Genomic DNA, 14,075 nt, shown 5'->3' on the forward strand with positions numbered 1-14,075 from the left:
ATAATATACTTAGAAAGGATCATGAGATAGGACTTGGAAACGTTAAGGAAAAAACCAGTGATAAAGTATATGAACTTGGAAAGAGATACTGATCTGGAAATGAACTATTAGTGCCTGTTAAAAATCCATGTAACTGAGAGATAACTCAATGACTCTCAATGACTGCAGAGGATGGAGGACTGGTTTTTGCAGCTAATATGTGATAACTAACAAATTAATCAAGCTACAATCAAATTATGTAAAATACATTGCAAATACAGTGTACAAAAAAGTGTCAAAATACATGAAAGCCTCCTTTTTCTCATGTCATTCCTAAATCACATTTATAGAAATTGTTTTGTAAAAATCAGTTTTCCTGTATTTTTAATTATGCAATTTATGTGCTATATATTTAAATAGCTGATCTAGATCACCTTATTTTTTATGTCAGTCTTTCAGGTTTTCTCTTTTCCCATCTATTTATGCTTTGGGAAGATCCATGGAATTCTTCCCACTTTGAATAAAACTAGCAAAATTTTTATACAGAAAAACCTAACAACAATGAATGACACAATATATTTGAGAAGGAACTGGGATTTGTTTTGAAACAGGATTTGGAAGATAACACTTTAAATAGATAATGAAACTATGTTTTTATGCATGGTTATTGTGTTCTTAAAAGAGGGGGTTTTCAACTTTACATAATTGTGGCTTTTCAAGCCTACAGTAATTCCTTAATAACTTAACATCTCAGGTTTGATTTCAGTGTTGGTTACTTAAGTTTATAGCTTGAATTATGAATACCATTTTATATTGCATAAGGAAGTGGTTTATATCTGTATCTCTAAAACTGAAGCCTAGTCATAACATTTGTATAACTGATAAAATTCTGCTACTTTGCTACACTGAAACAAACTTCCTAATAATTGCCATGGAAATAAATTAGTTAAGAGTACAGAGTTTAACAAAAAGGTTATCATAACCCTTTTAACTGAAATTAGGTGATCAACTTTACGTATTATGAATTCATTTAAATCTTAAGAAATTAATGTATTTTGCTTTTCAATAAGTGAGGAATGAGACACAGCTGATTATCTGATGTATCTGGGTTTCAAGTTCCTAGCAGCTACATTTTGACCTTAACCTCCTGAATTAGACAAGATTTGTAAATTTGGTAAAAGAAAACATTGCCATTAAACTCAGGGTAAGAAATTATTATACATTGTTTTATGTATCTTTATATAAAAAGTTACAAGTAGCAAGCATATGACACAGAAATGGAACAGTAACAGCAATAATTGTGAATGCATGCTTTTTACAATGTATCTAATAAAGGGATATTTGCCAACTCAAATATTCAGTAACATACATGCAGATTATTTTCTCAATGTCAAATTCAGTCATATTGCTAGATGCTTATCCAACAAACATTTCTATTGAAGTGACTATGAATAGCTAAATACCTGATTTCAATAATTGTTCCTGAAATTGGGAATTTAACTTGCAACAAAAAGAAAAGAGAAAAAGAAAAATAGAAATGACTGATAAGCATAATAACCAAGGTCTAATTGCCTTCTAGCAATTTTACTCAACACTGTTTGCTGAATTTTGTCATGATATGAGAATAGCTGGTCAGAGAGTCCATAAAACCTCTAGCTGGTTTTTCCAAGGACGATAGTTTCACATTTCATTGTAGCATGTTCAAAATCACCCAGGAGCGCACTATTCTCAAGCAGTCTATATAATGAAAACAACGTACATATAACAAAAGTTCAATGTAAATCTTCTTCCACATATCACACAACAAACAAGTAAATAACAGACATAAAGCATATCAACTGAAATTAAGATTTAAAAAAAAAGGGGGACAGTCTCAGTTAGGAGCTAATTTCTTCTTCAAGTTTGCAGCAAATCTCCAAATATATTTAAAAACTAAGGAACACTTGGTGGCCAGCAACAACATTTCAAAAGAAACATATTATTGTGCAATGGGAATATCTTGCCAAGGAAGTAAGAAATGTCTGCTCTTCTTAGGTTTGGATAAAGGCAATGAAATGAAATTAGAAACATGTCCACTCTCTCTTTCAGACAGCTGAATAATTCACTATAGATTTTTCCATTCAGAGTTTGCATAACTGCATGAATAGTTGTCTGAAAGCAAAACAAAGTTAAAATATGTTCTCTCTATGAGGAAAAATACAGACAAATATTTACCTAAACTATCTAGAAGCAATAAAAGCATTAACAGATTCTTTCCCAGTAAAATTGCTGTATACATATATATACATATAAACATGTATATACATATATCTATGTTTATATATATATACACATATGCATATATAAATTGACAGACTAGCAGCTATCTATAATTTCATTATAAACATCTGAGATTATGTTTATTGAGATTAAGTGTTGATAACAAATTATACAAAATGAAAAGCCTAGGAAAAGACTCAAAAGGGAAGTTTAATTTGCAAAAATTAGCATTAGTGCTACAGAATCTCTAAGTTTATCAGTACTACCACATACCCTTCCCCTGATACTTCACAAGGTTGAATGAATAAAATGAACTGAAAACAGATAGTTCCACATCTTCCTAACTTGGGTTAGATTGCCAAGTTTTACATACTGTTTCACATTCTGGGACTCTAAATTTTATTTTCATAAGTAAAAAAATAAATGAAACACCAGACCCATGCAAAACATCCGTTTTTATAATGTGTTTGGAATGAAGATTATTTTTAGCTAGGGGATGATTATAGTGCTGTCAAGACTAAGGAATTAATAGATTTTGCTTAGTTTACAATGCTAAAGTGGTCATCTGTCTTTCAGTTTTCTCAGTATTCAAACCTGGCTCTCTCCATACAAGGTGACATATAACTTGAGAACTAACATGCATTTTAGCAATACAACAAATAAAATGAAAAGCAACAGATGGTTCAATTGTTGTATAGGTATGTTTACTTACCTCAAGTTTGTCTCTTAGACCCTAGTTGTGTTGTACTCAGACTCATGTTTGCTTAGAGACCCAATGAGGCAGAACCTGGAATGTTATGGCTATTTCATTCAAAATAATAATGTTTGCATAGAAAAAAAGAAATATATGCATATAGATACTTAATAAACAGTACACCTTGATAATCTGATCAATATTCATGAAGTAATTTACATTGGCATGCAATTAAATTAAAATAATCAAATAACTTATATTTTTTAAGAGACGGAAATGCCTTAGTGCGCAAAGAAAATATGGAGGGCATGTAAACAGTCACAAGAAGTGCATAAATAATGCATGCAAGAGAAAACACAAATATATATAAAAAGGTTCTGTGTTCTTTTTCAGATAAATGGTTCATAAATGTTTCTGCTTTTCTTTTTCTTTTACTTGTAAACTTTTAATTATTTATATTTACAGTCATTCAAAGTGCAATATACAGTAGAAATAACTATTTTATTAAAACTATCATGCTTGACTACTTTTTTATTGATTAGAAAGACTCCTTTTAACTACATTCTTATATGTAAATATATGAGTATTCTCTATTCACTATGCTGTCCTAAGTTCTAATCAAGTTATATATATATGTTTAAATGACAAACCAACATACTCTGATTAATAATGGAACAGATATAGTAAAGTTTTGCAAATATTGTCATTCATTGTATAAAAGATAATGTTTCATTAGAAAAGGGGTTTCTTTACCCCAGGATTGTGTTTCTCATTATTGTGCCATGCATCAAAATGGATACATGTATTTTTTATTTACTGATGTGTTGATTTAGAGATGTTAGACCAACAGTCGATGATACTTTAGGCCACCTCAATTACAAGGAAACCTTATGTATGTGGATCTTTCAAAAACTAGATTCAGACAAAATCTTCTTTGGTTTTTAAAAATTGCACCTGTTGTCTGTTGACCTGTGTGTGTATGCATGTGGGTATGTTTAAAATAGTAAAAGAAAAAGAAAGATATAAATCAGAAAGATAAAACTGAGATACAGGATTCTTCAGGAAACAGGAGCAGAGATGAGAGAAAGAGAGATAGGAAGAGAGAGAGAATATAATGGTATGTGCTATCAGGAAACAGAAATTTAAACAACAAATAAAGAAGAAAGAAAATATGTCTTTACTGAATGAAGAGTGAATATGTTTGGGCAATCAAGTCCTTACACAATAGTCTTCATCAAAAATCTATTGATACTGACCGCTGAACAGCTTTATCATGTCTGGACAGCCTGTGACTTGTGGTTGGTACCTCTTCAATTTCATCTATCTCACACGCATCTGCAGCATCTTGTGAGTAGCTATGCTTCATGACAAGGATATTTCTCCTGTTCATGGGCTGAATGAGTGCTTTTACAGGCTGGGGTTGTATTTCTGTCAAGACAGAAGCATCTCTTGTGCTGAGGTTACTACGGCTGCCTTTAATGCTAGACACTTGTGATCCACAGTGATGGTCATGAATGCATTTTGAAGATGATCTCCGGAGTTTATGATAATTTTCGAAGTCATCTGCAACATCAGCAAGGTCAGCTGTAGTCCCTGTCCCTCTGAGGGTGCATAACTCATAATGAGGAGGCTCAAACACCTCCTGGAACACTGTTTGATCAAAGTCTGTTTTCCTTTGGACAAATTTTTTACGAGGCTGCTTGATCTGTACTATAACAGAGATAACAATGAGGATGATCACAATGCAAGAAGTCACCCCAATTATAGTCCCACTGGTATTGGTAAGTTGGTCCAATAGGTTAGCTTTTCTTTTTTCTGTGTGACAGGAGAAAAAAAAAGCACAGCATTAATTGCAGTTCAAGAATAAAAAGAGCCATGATGTGTTCACAGATTACTGCAAAGCCGAGCCTAGTCTATGTCTGAGTTCACTTAATCGATTTCACTGACAAAAAGAAAAAAGGAAGAAATCAGGTATTCGTGAAAACCAAATAAACAACACACAGGTCCTCTGTGTGCCTATTCACTTGGAACGTGATTTATTCAGGGTATATTACAAGCTTAATTAGGTGAATGAATTAGTTAAATTTTTTATAAAAAGCAACCACCACAACAAGCAGATGGCTTTAGTGTCACCTCTGAACTCCGTTTGCCTGCTAAAGCCCCCAAGACTGTTACAGATGTTCTCTTCATTATTTTCTGTCTCTTCTGGTAAATATATGCAACTAGGACATTAGGACCACTGAAAGAGCAAGACTTTACGGGATTTAAAAAGAAATTCTTCTTTGGATTGGGAACTTCACTGGAGTCCTAATATTTATGAGCTGACTGGGACTGTTGACAGTATTCAATGAAAAAGCCTAATCAGGAGAAAATAGAAAAGTTATTCAAATTGAGGTTTTGGAAAGGAAAAAAAAAAATGTGTGCAAGTTATTTCTTTTGTTCCTGACCTATTAATTACCACAACTTTTCTAAACACCCATAAAAATCCAAAAGCTGATCCTACCTACTATCCTTTCCTCAGCGGCCTCTAGGAAGTTAGCCAGCAAATTCAGCATTGTGAATGAAGAAAAACAGAAAATATGCAGTAAAATAATAAAAAGAAAACCAGTTTCACCCTACTGTTGTGTATATTTCTCTGTGATTTGCTTTCAAATGGCTGCAGACACATGAGATGGTGACTGAGCCTTGTAGAAATCCAAGCTGAAATCATTCGCATCAGTCTCTCACAGGCATAGCAAGACTCAACAGCTGATTAAGTTTCAGCACCCAGTTTAGTGTAATTTCTCCTGGCAACCTAAAACATATCAAAGGACTTAATAAAAAGCCTTTGAAATTAAAGTTATTGGCACCAAAACAATAACATCCATCTCTTCATAATCTCCTACATACCAAAAAAGAACTTTTCCATACTCCCTGTTGCCTACTCTTGTAGATTCAACTGGGGTTTCTCTAACTGACTGACACAGACTCTGGGGAAGTAGCAGAGTTAGAAAAAGCAACACAGCAGCAAACAACCTTTTTGCTGGAGTCAGCAAACCTCCTTTTTCTAGTCAGAAAACCAAGACAGACTAAACACACAAGACCCAATAAACAGATACTTGGCAAATGAAAGATGAAAATCATTCTGGAAATGAGAGTGGGGAAGATTTTCTGTTTTCCTCTGTGCTGAAGAAGTAGAGAACAGATAATTATTTCCCAATTGTATGTTTAGTTTCTTTGAAGAATATTATGCCATGCCACAGTTTTGCTGTGTTCTTTTGAAGTATGTTTTCATTTGTGTTTTACCCTATTGCACTGCTTGTCAGGATTTTATAGGCTTCAGCAGATTTATGGGCTGACTGCTAATCCACCTTATTCTGAGTTTTTTCTTGATTGGTTCCTAAATTTGGCATATCCCATATTTCCAGGAACAAATCTGCTGCAGCTGGGGATGGGGAGGGAAGCTAACTCTCTCCCTAGCCTGCAAAGTACGTTAGTTAAGATCTTTTCCCTAAAGAAAACACAGATGCTGATTTTTTTCCCAGAAACACAGAGCAATATTTAGAAACGATTGTCAGCACCTGGTTAAGAACACCAGCCTATGAAACAGACATTATGCCTGATTTCCTGTGCTTGTTCCTTGCTCTTCAATTTCACTTGACTATAGGTAGATTTGGTTGCTTTCTTACAGTGTTAATTCCACTTCACTTTGGCTTTTTAGCCCACGTGGGTTATTATGGGCATAGCATGCAGCTAAAAGACACCTGCTACCCATATGTTACTCCACTACAAAGGTAACTATGACAAAGGAAACAAAATATGACTTTCAATTACATTTTAGATTGTACAGGAATCAGAGACCAAGTGATCAGAAAGCCTGCCAGAAGGACATAACCAGCCAGAAGGACATAACCAACACAAATCAACACCAAGCAAAACAAATGCAAGCACTGAAAGTAAAATCTATTGGTATTTTTACCTCTCTTCATTTTCTCTATTGCTTGATGTATGCCCTCCCTGAACTACTCTTCCTGAGCTTTGACCCATCTGGCACATGCTTAACAAGTATCTAAGCATAATACGCTGTATCCCACGCAGTCTAAATGACTTGACATTTCCAATTCTACACATTACCTTTGCAGTGGTTTTCATCCCAAGGATATACACAATTCTGGAGTCCATTGCAGACCAATGTATTATTAATACACATATTACTGTGGCAAAAGAATGTGTTGGCTTCACAAGGGGCTAAAAACAAGAGAGAAAAAGCTGATATTAAGTAGTAAAACATTCATCTCTCCGCAACAAACACATCTAGGAGTGATCATGTAGTCTGTAACAGGAAAGAGCTATACAACACAGGTTCCTTGAGCATATTTAATATTCAACATGCAGCATTGAGAACACTCAAGTCACACACTGTTTATTATTTTGTGGCAAGAGATTTTCAGTTCTAAGATGGATGGACTTTCCCATAGTGTGACTGTCATGGCTGTAGTGGGTTGGCCTCCCATACATTGTTGGGGGGTCATTGATGTGTTATAAACAGTTTTAGCCACAGTTTCAAAACACAGCACCCTATGGACTGCTATGAAAAAAGTTAACTGTATCCCAGCCAGATCCGGTGTGGGGGAAATAACTTGTTTTAAAGTTTGTTGCTGAAACTCCAGTTTTATAAGACAACTTGTGTGACTCAAAAAAGATATGTACTTTAGTGCCCATATCAACATGCCTGAAAGTTTATACACAGAAAATAAAATTATTTTAAAAAACAGAGAAGAAAATTATTTTAGAAACCTTTTGGTCATAAGAAAGGCTACAGTAAAAAAATACCCCTTTGATCACAAGTGTGAAGATTAAAAAAAGCAACAGTCTTCAGTGTCCCTGAAGCCCATAGTCTAGGAGAATCATGCAAATTAAAGCTGCAGGATGAAGGCTTTACTGAAGGCCATGTACTATTACTGTGAAGAAGCAGCTTGGAAACCATCAGAAGGAATTGCACACGCTGCTAAACTGTGCTACCTACTCAAGTGTTGGGAGATGGGGTTCTAAAGATGCTTACATGCTGGGGTTCTAAAGATGCTATTCCAAAATTATGTAACATGGTAAAGATAAATTACTCCTCATTTTTCTTTTATTAAAACCAAACCAAAGCTACAAATTTTATCAGTGTTAAATCAGTAAATATGAACTGTTTATGTATTTTTTAGCTCAAACAACCCAAAAGCATTATTCTAATTATTTTTAAGGGAAAGTTAAAAAATAACCTAATACCCTTAACTAATCAGAAAGGAGTTATGATGCTCATATTATTGATACTTAGAATTTGATGCTTCATGGCAATTTTTCTCCTCTGCAACTTTAAAAGCGGTTCTTATGACAACATATATGCATAGCACAGAGACTGTCTCAGAGCAGATGACTGCTTCAGCTGTTTGCCAACTAAGGACAGTACAAAGGATTTATATTGTAGAACTTAATGACTCCATATACCATGTCAAGAAATCCACTTTTCAATAAGTGCTGAAGTTCAGATATCCATAACTGACTATAATGGCTTCCTCAGAGCAGTTATGGTCTGTCAAACAAATAGTAAATGCCATCAAACTTGTACACACCACAAATACACAACCATCCACTCAGATATAACACTATACGTATACTGTATCTCTTAGCCAATGCAGAAGACTGATCAGCCAGACTGGTTCTGCCCACTGTTCAATTTTTGGAAAAATCTGGTATACCATCTCCTAAGCTGCAGTGACCTTGGTCAGGTGTTAAGTTTGTTACTGGAAGGATTTTACTTTAAACTGGACAGAAAGAGCAGAAGAGCACACGTGCATATTAGAAAGGGACAGTCCTTATCTATCTGTTGCTGTCATTTGGGGACAGTGAGGGCTGAGCCTGGAGGATACTGCATCACATCGTGATGTGACACATCATATAGGGAACCCACAAGAGGCACTATCATCCTTTACACTCTAGCTGCAATCCCTGTTTCTGGGCTAGGTGAGGACCTTTTGGGACTGGTTCTTTCCAACACACAGAAAGAGTCTCACTGCCTGCTCTAAGCAAAAAAGTGAAACAGAGAGGGAGAGAATTTATGAAAGGGAAACCGAAGAAGGCCTAAGTAGCCACCCATTCAAAATACACGGTAATAAGTAGGAAGTGCACAAGAAAAGATGACCCAAATGACAAATAGAGAAAGCACAAGGAGAGACAGGGGAACAAGAAAAAAAAAAGAAGTGCAGGATTAGGAAAGTTTATGTTAATAAAGCCAGAAAGAAGAAAAAAAACCCACCAAACCACCAAAAAAAAATGCAGAGTGGCATGAAAGGCTTTAGAAGTGAAATGGTGAGAACAGAGTGCTGTGTCTGAGCAGGCAGAAACTCCTAGATGTCTATGACTTTCTCTTGCTACTTTAAAATCAGTGTGATTTAATCCTGAATGCAACAGCAAAGAAAGGATTACTATCATACAAACAACCCCCAAAAGAATAGGGAACAATTTAAGGGAAAAAAGGACAACTATGTGAGGCAGAAATAAAGGAATTTAGAAGTATGGTGGTGGTAAGTAGAAAAGGAGAACTAGAGGAAGGTAGGAAAGGAAGTGAAAGGAAGAGGAAGAAAGAGAGAACTGCACAGCAGAAATAGGTGCCACGTAAGGCATTCTACACTGAAAGGAATGACAAGAGTTTTTATATCAATTGAAAAATATTAGGAAATGTTTCAGAAACAAGAGAGAAAACATAACATCAGTGCAAAAGACATTTTTTGCAGATTTAAGAGGAAAGGATAATTATGCAGAGTGATGGCAGGGAGATCTGGAAATGAAAGGCAAGAGAAAGGAAGAAAAAAGAAAGAAAATTTCAGTTTCTTTAAATTGTGCTGTTGAACTATGGAGGAAAGAGATCGTATGTGAATAAATCTCAAAACTAGGAGAATAGTGAGACAGAGCAATTTCAGAGTAAGTACAGCAAACGTAGCATGAGAGAAACCCAAATGTAAGATACCTAAACCTAATGACAAACAGCCCCCTCTTGTTCGTGTTTATAAAATTAGTATAGTCAAGTCCTCTTTGTGGTCCCTTGAACCTGGAGTGATTAAGCTGGAAAAGAAATCAATATATTTTCCCCACTCTAGTGAAGACTTTTTTTTTTTTGAATGAATGAATGCATCAAGGGAAACTGAAAACTTGTCAGTCCCATTGTACATTGGAGGAATTAGGGTTTTTGCCCTTGAAGAGACACAACAAAGGGGTCTTGGGATGCTGCATCAAGGACATTCTAGTAATAGCAAAAAGATAAATGAACTGGTAGTAAACAGGATTATTTTACGGCAAGATGGATCTGGTCCTGATACTTTCCTGAAGCTGTTACAGAACCCAGGATGGGAGTGGAATCAAGCAGACAAGGTATGTGGCAGCAACATTTGATAGCTTAACCTAAGTCTTGAACATCATCTATGGCAATGCCTCAATATGTAAATGTTTAAACCTGAGGAAAGGTTGTGGATGTTTTCACAAAAGGAAGCTACTGCTATGATTAGCTTCAATTAGATAAAGGAGCACAAACCTCTCCACCCAGCAGAAGCCTTGCTCTATCAGTTTACGGTCTTCCCCATGACTATATAAATGCCCTTTATGAGACAGCAGTGGGAATGCACAGAGCTCTGCCTTGGGTTGGGCGAGAGGCCAAGTGAGAGTTTTTGGGTCAGGATTAGTGGGCAGCCCAGTGTTGGCCCACAGCTACCAATATTGTAGTTGGTGTCTGTCTGCTACAAACTACCTGATCAGGGACAAGAAGTAGATGAAACTTCTTCAGACAGCTGGAAGAAGCCTCACATTCGCAGGCCCTGGTCCTTATGGGGGATTTTAACTACCTGATATCTGTGGAGGGCAACACAGCAAGGCACAAGCAATCCAGGAGGTTTCCAGAGTGCATTGATGATAACTTCCTGATACAGGTAATCAAGGAGCTGATGAGGGGAGCTCTGCTGGGCCTCAAACTTTTATAAACAAGGAAGAACTGCTCAGGGATGTGAATGTCAGGTACAGCCCTGGCTGCAGTGATCATGAGATGGTGGAGTTCAGGATGCTGCAAAGAGGGAATAACGCAAAAAAGCAAAATCAGAACTCTGGGCCTCAGGAGAGCAAAATTTCACTGTTGAGGGGTCTGCTTGGAAGAATGCCATGGGAGGTGGTGCTGGAAAGATAACGGTTCCAGGCGAGTTGGTTGATTCTGTAAGACCACCTCCTCCAAGCTCAATAGTTGTCTATCTGGACAAGCAGAAAATCAAGTGAAGGTTGCAGGTAGCCTGCACAGATGAACAATGAGCTCCTGACTAAACTCAAGCAAATACAAGAGGTGGCAACAGGGTCAGATGACCCCAGCAGAAATACAGAGGCACTGACCAAAGATGCAATAATACAGTTAGGAAAGCTGAAGCCCACCTCGAGTTGAAGCTGGTGAGGGCTGTAAAGGGCAACAAAAAGGACTTCTACAGGTATGTCAGCTGCCAAAGTAAGATGGGGGAAAATGTGAGTGTGATGCAGAATGGGGCAGGGGACTTGGTGACAAAGGATATGGAAGAGGTGGAGGTACTGAATACCACCTTCTCCTCCATCTTTTTTTGGTGGGATTTGCCTTTTGGAGTTCCAAGCATTTGAGATGAGGGAGAAAGCCTGGAGCAAGGAAGACTTACCCTCAGTGGAAGAAGACCAGGTTAGGGAATATTTAAACAAACTGGACAGACACAAGCCCATGGGCCCTGATGCAATGCCCCCAGTATTTGGCTAATGTCATTGCGAGGCCACTCCTGATTATCTCTGAAAGGTCATTGTGATCAGGGGATGTTTCCAAGGACTGCAAGAAAGCAAATGTCCCTCCATCTTTGAGAAAGGCAAGAAGGAGAATCCTGAGAGCTATAGATCAGCCAGCCTCATCTTGATCCCTGGGAAGATGACAGAGCAAATAATCCTGAAAACCATTTCCAAACACTTGAAGGACAAGAAGAGTGTTGTCTGCATGGACTTATGAAAGGGAAATCATGCTTGATCAACATGACAGACTTCTGCGATTGTATGACTGGCTTAGTGAGTGAGGGGAAAGCAGTGGATGTTGTGTTTCTCTACCTAAGAAAAGCTTTTAAACCTGTTTCCCATAACATCCTCATAGACAAACTGATGAATATGGGCTAGATAAATAGAGAGTGAGCTGGACTGAAACTGGCTGAACTGCCAAGCTAAAAAGTTGTGATCAGTAGCATGAAGTCCAGCTGGAGGCCAGTCACTAGTGATATACCCTAGGGGTCAGTGCTGAGGCCAATATTATTTAATTAATATCCTGGATGATGAGACAGAGTGTATCCTCAGCAAGCTCACAGGCAGTGCAAAACTGGGAGGACTGTTTGATAGACCAAGTGGTTGGGTGGCTGTACAGATGAGCCTTAATAGGCTGGAGAAACAGGAACTTCAAGCAGATCAACAAAAGGAAATGCAAAGTCCTGTGCCTGGGGAGGAATAACTTCATGCACCAGTACATGCTGGGGACTGACTGTCTGGAGAGCAAGTTTGCAGAAAAGGTGCTGGTGTGTAATAAGCTGATCATGAGCCAGCAATGTGCCCTTGAGGCAAAAAAGGCCACCAGTATCCTGGGCTGCATTAGAAAGAACATTGTCAATGGGTTGAGAGACATGATCCTTCCGCTCTGCTCAGCACTGGTGAGGCCACATCTGCAGTGCTGTGTCCAGTTCTGCGCTCCTCAGCACAAGAGAGAGAGACATGGATGTACTGGAGTGAGTCCAGCAAAGGGCCACAAAGACCAGTAAAATCTTGGATCATCTGATATATGAGGAGAGGCTGAGAGAGCTGGGACTGTTCAGCCTGGAGAAGAGAAGGCTCAGGGGGATCTTATCAATGTGTACAACTACCCGATGGGAGGCAGCAAAGAAGACAGAGCCAGGGTTTTCTCAGCGGTGCCCAGTGACATGACAAGAAGCAATGAGCACCAAATGAAATACAGAAAATTCCCCTTAAATGCAAGAACAAACTTTTACTTTGAGGCTGGTCAAACACTGCACGAGCTGGTTTCCCAGAGAGGTTGTGGAGTCTCCATCATTGAAGGTATTCAAACTGCAGCTGGACACAGCCCTGAGCAACATGCTGTAGCTGACCCTGCCTTGAGAAGGAGGATTGGACTAGACCATATCCCGGAGTCCCTTCAACCTCAACCATTCTGTGACTCTCTGAAAAGATGGCTTCATAATTAGATTAAAAGTAACAGCTGGAAACACACAATTATGTTATTTCTCCTGTGTCCCAAAGCTGCCTTGAGTCAAGCTGTGCCAAGGTACTGGCCTAGAAATAACTGAGATAGCATATTCAGCACAATGAACAATTCATAATGATTATAACACAAGTGAGCAAATTATAACTATACATATAATTCAACCTGATGTATTTTAATAACTTTAAGTCTTTGATAAATTGTTCAATTTTTACAGCATGAAATCACTATAATTTAAATTAAATCACTAATTAAAGAAAAAAATATTTTTGAAGGTTCTTTTTCCAGTTTGGACTTGAACCAATAATTATTTTTATGTAAATTTATAGTTTATATGAAATAATATATGCAAAATTAAAAACTTGAAACTTTCATTCTACATTATTTTTAATGATAATATTTTCAATTTAAAATTTTGTGTGGTATGTGTAAGGATACCTTGTATCTTAATATACAAGCAGATTTTATAGTTATTGAATTAGTTATAAGGTAATGTCTTCTGCTTTGCAACAAGAATTTATACTGAACACAAGATGGTGCACTTATCCTAGAAGATATGTAAGCAAGTGAGTTAACAGGAACAGACATGATAACCCAGAGTCTTTTTCAGGTTTAGGAAACCTATACTTTAAAAAATCCTATAATAATAATCCTATTTCTGTTATTTGGCATGCAAATATATTTTGTTTCTAGTAGAAGTTAGGATATTGTTATAATGATCATGTTTCCAGAAGGTTACCATCACAGTATTCAAAAAAGCCTGAGTTTAGTATTTGAAGGTTACTGCTTTCAAAATTTATAAAAATTGAGCCAATGGAGTTATCTATATTTTCTTACTATTGGAAGGTTTTGGGAATGCACATGGAGCCCATAATCTAT

At 37.0% G+C, this 14,075-nt stretch overlaps 1 protein-coding gene across 1 annotated transcript in view; it reads right to left on the bottom strand.

Moving 5' to 3' along the window:
• Nucleotides 1-2,964: 2,964 nt before the first annotated feature.
• Nucleotides 2,965-14,075, bottom strand: part of NETO1 (neuropilin and tolloid like 1) — a 62,606-nt gene continuing 51,495 nt past the window's right edge. Inside the window, exons 8-10 of the mRNA XM_059815491.1 lie at nucleotides 7,046-7,159; nucleotides 4,189-4,747; nucleotides 2,965-3,025 (exon numbers count right to left, since the gene is read on the bottom strand). Coding sequence (XP_059671474.1) covers nucleotides 2,965-3,025; nucleotides 4,189-4,747; nucleotides 7,046-7,159 — 734 coding nt within the window. The remainder of the gene's footprint in view (nucleotides 3,026-4,188; nucleotides 4,748-7,045; nucleotides 7,160-14,075) is intronic.

Source organism: Gavia stellata, chromosome 3 (assembly GCF_030936135.1).
Source record: "Gavia stellata isolate bGavSte3 chromosome 3, bGavSte3.hap2, whole genome shotgun sequence".
NCBI lineage: Eukaryota > Metazoa > Chordata > Aves > Gaviiformes > Gaviidae > Gavia > Gavia stellata.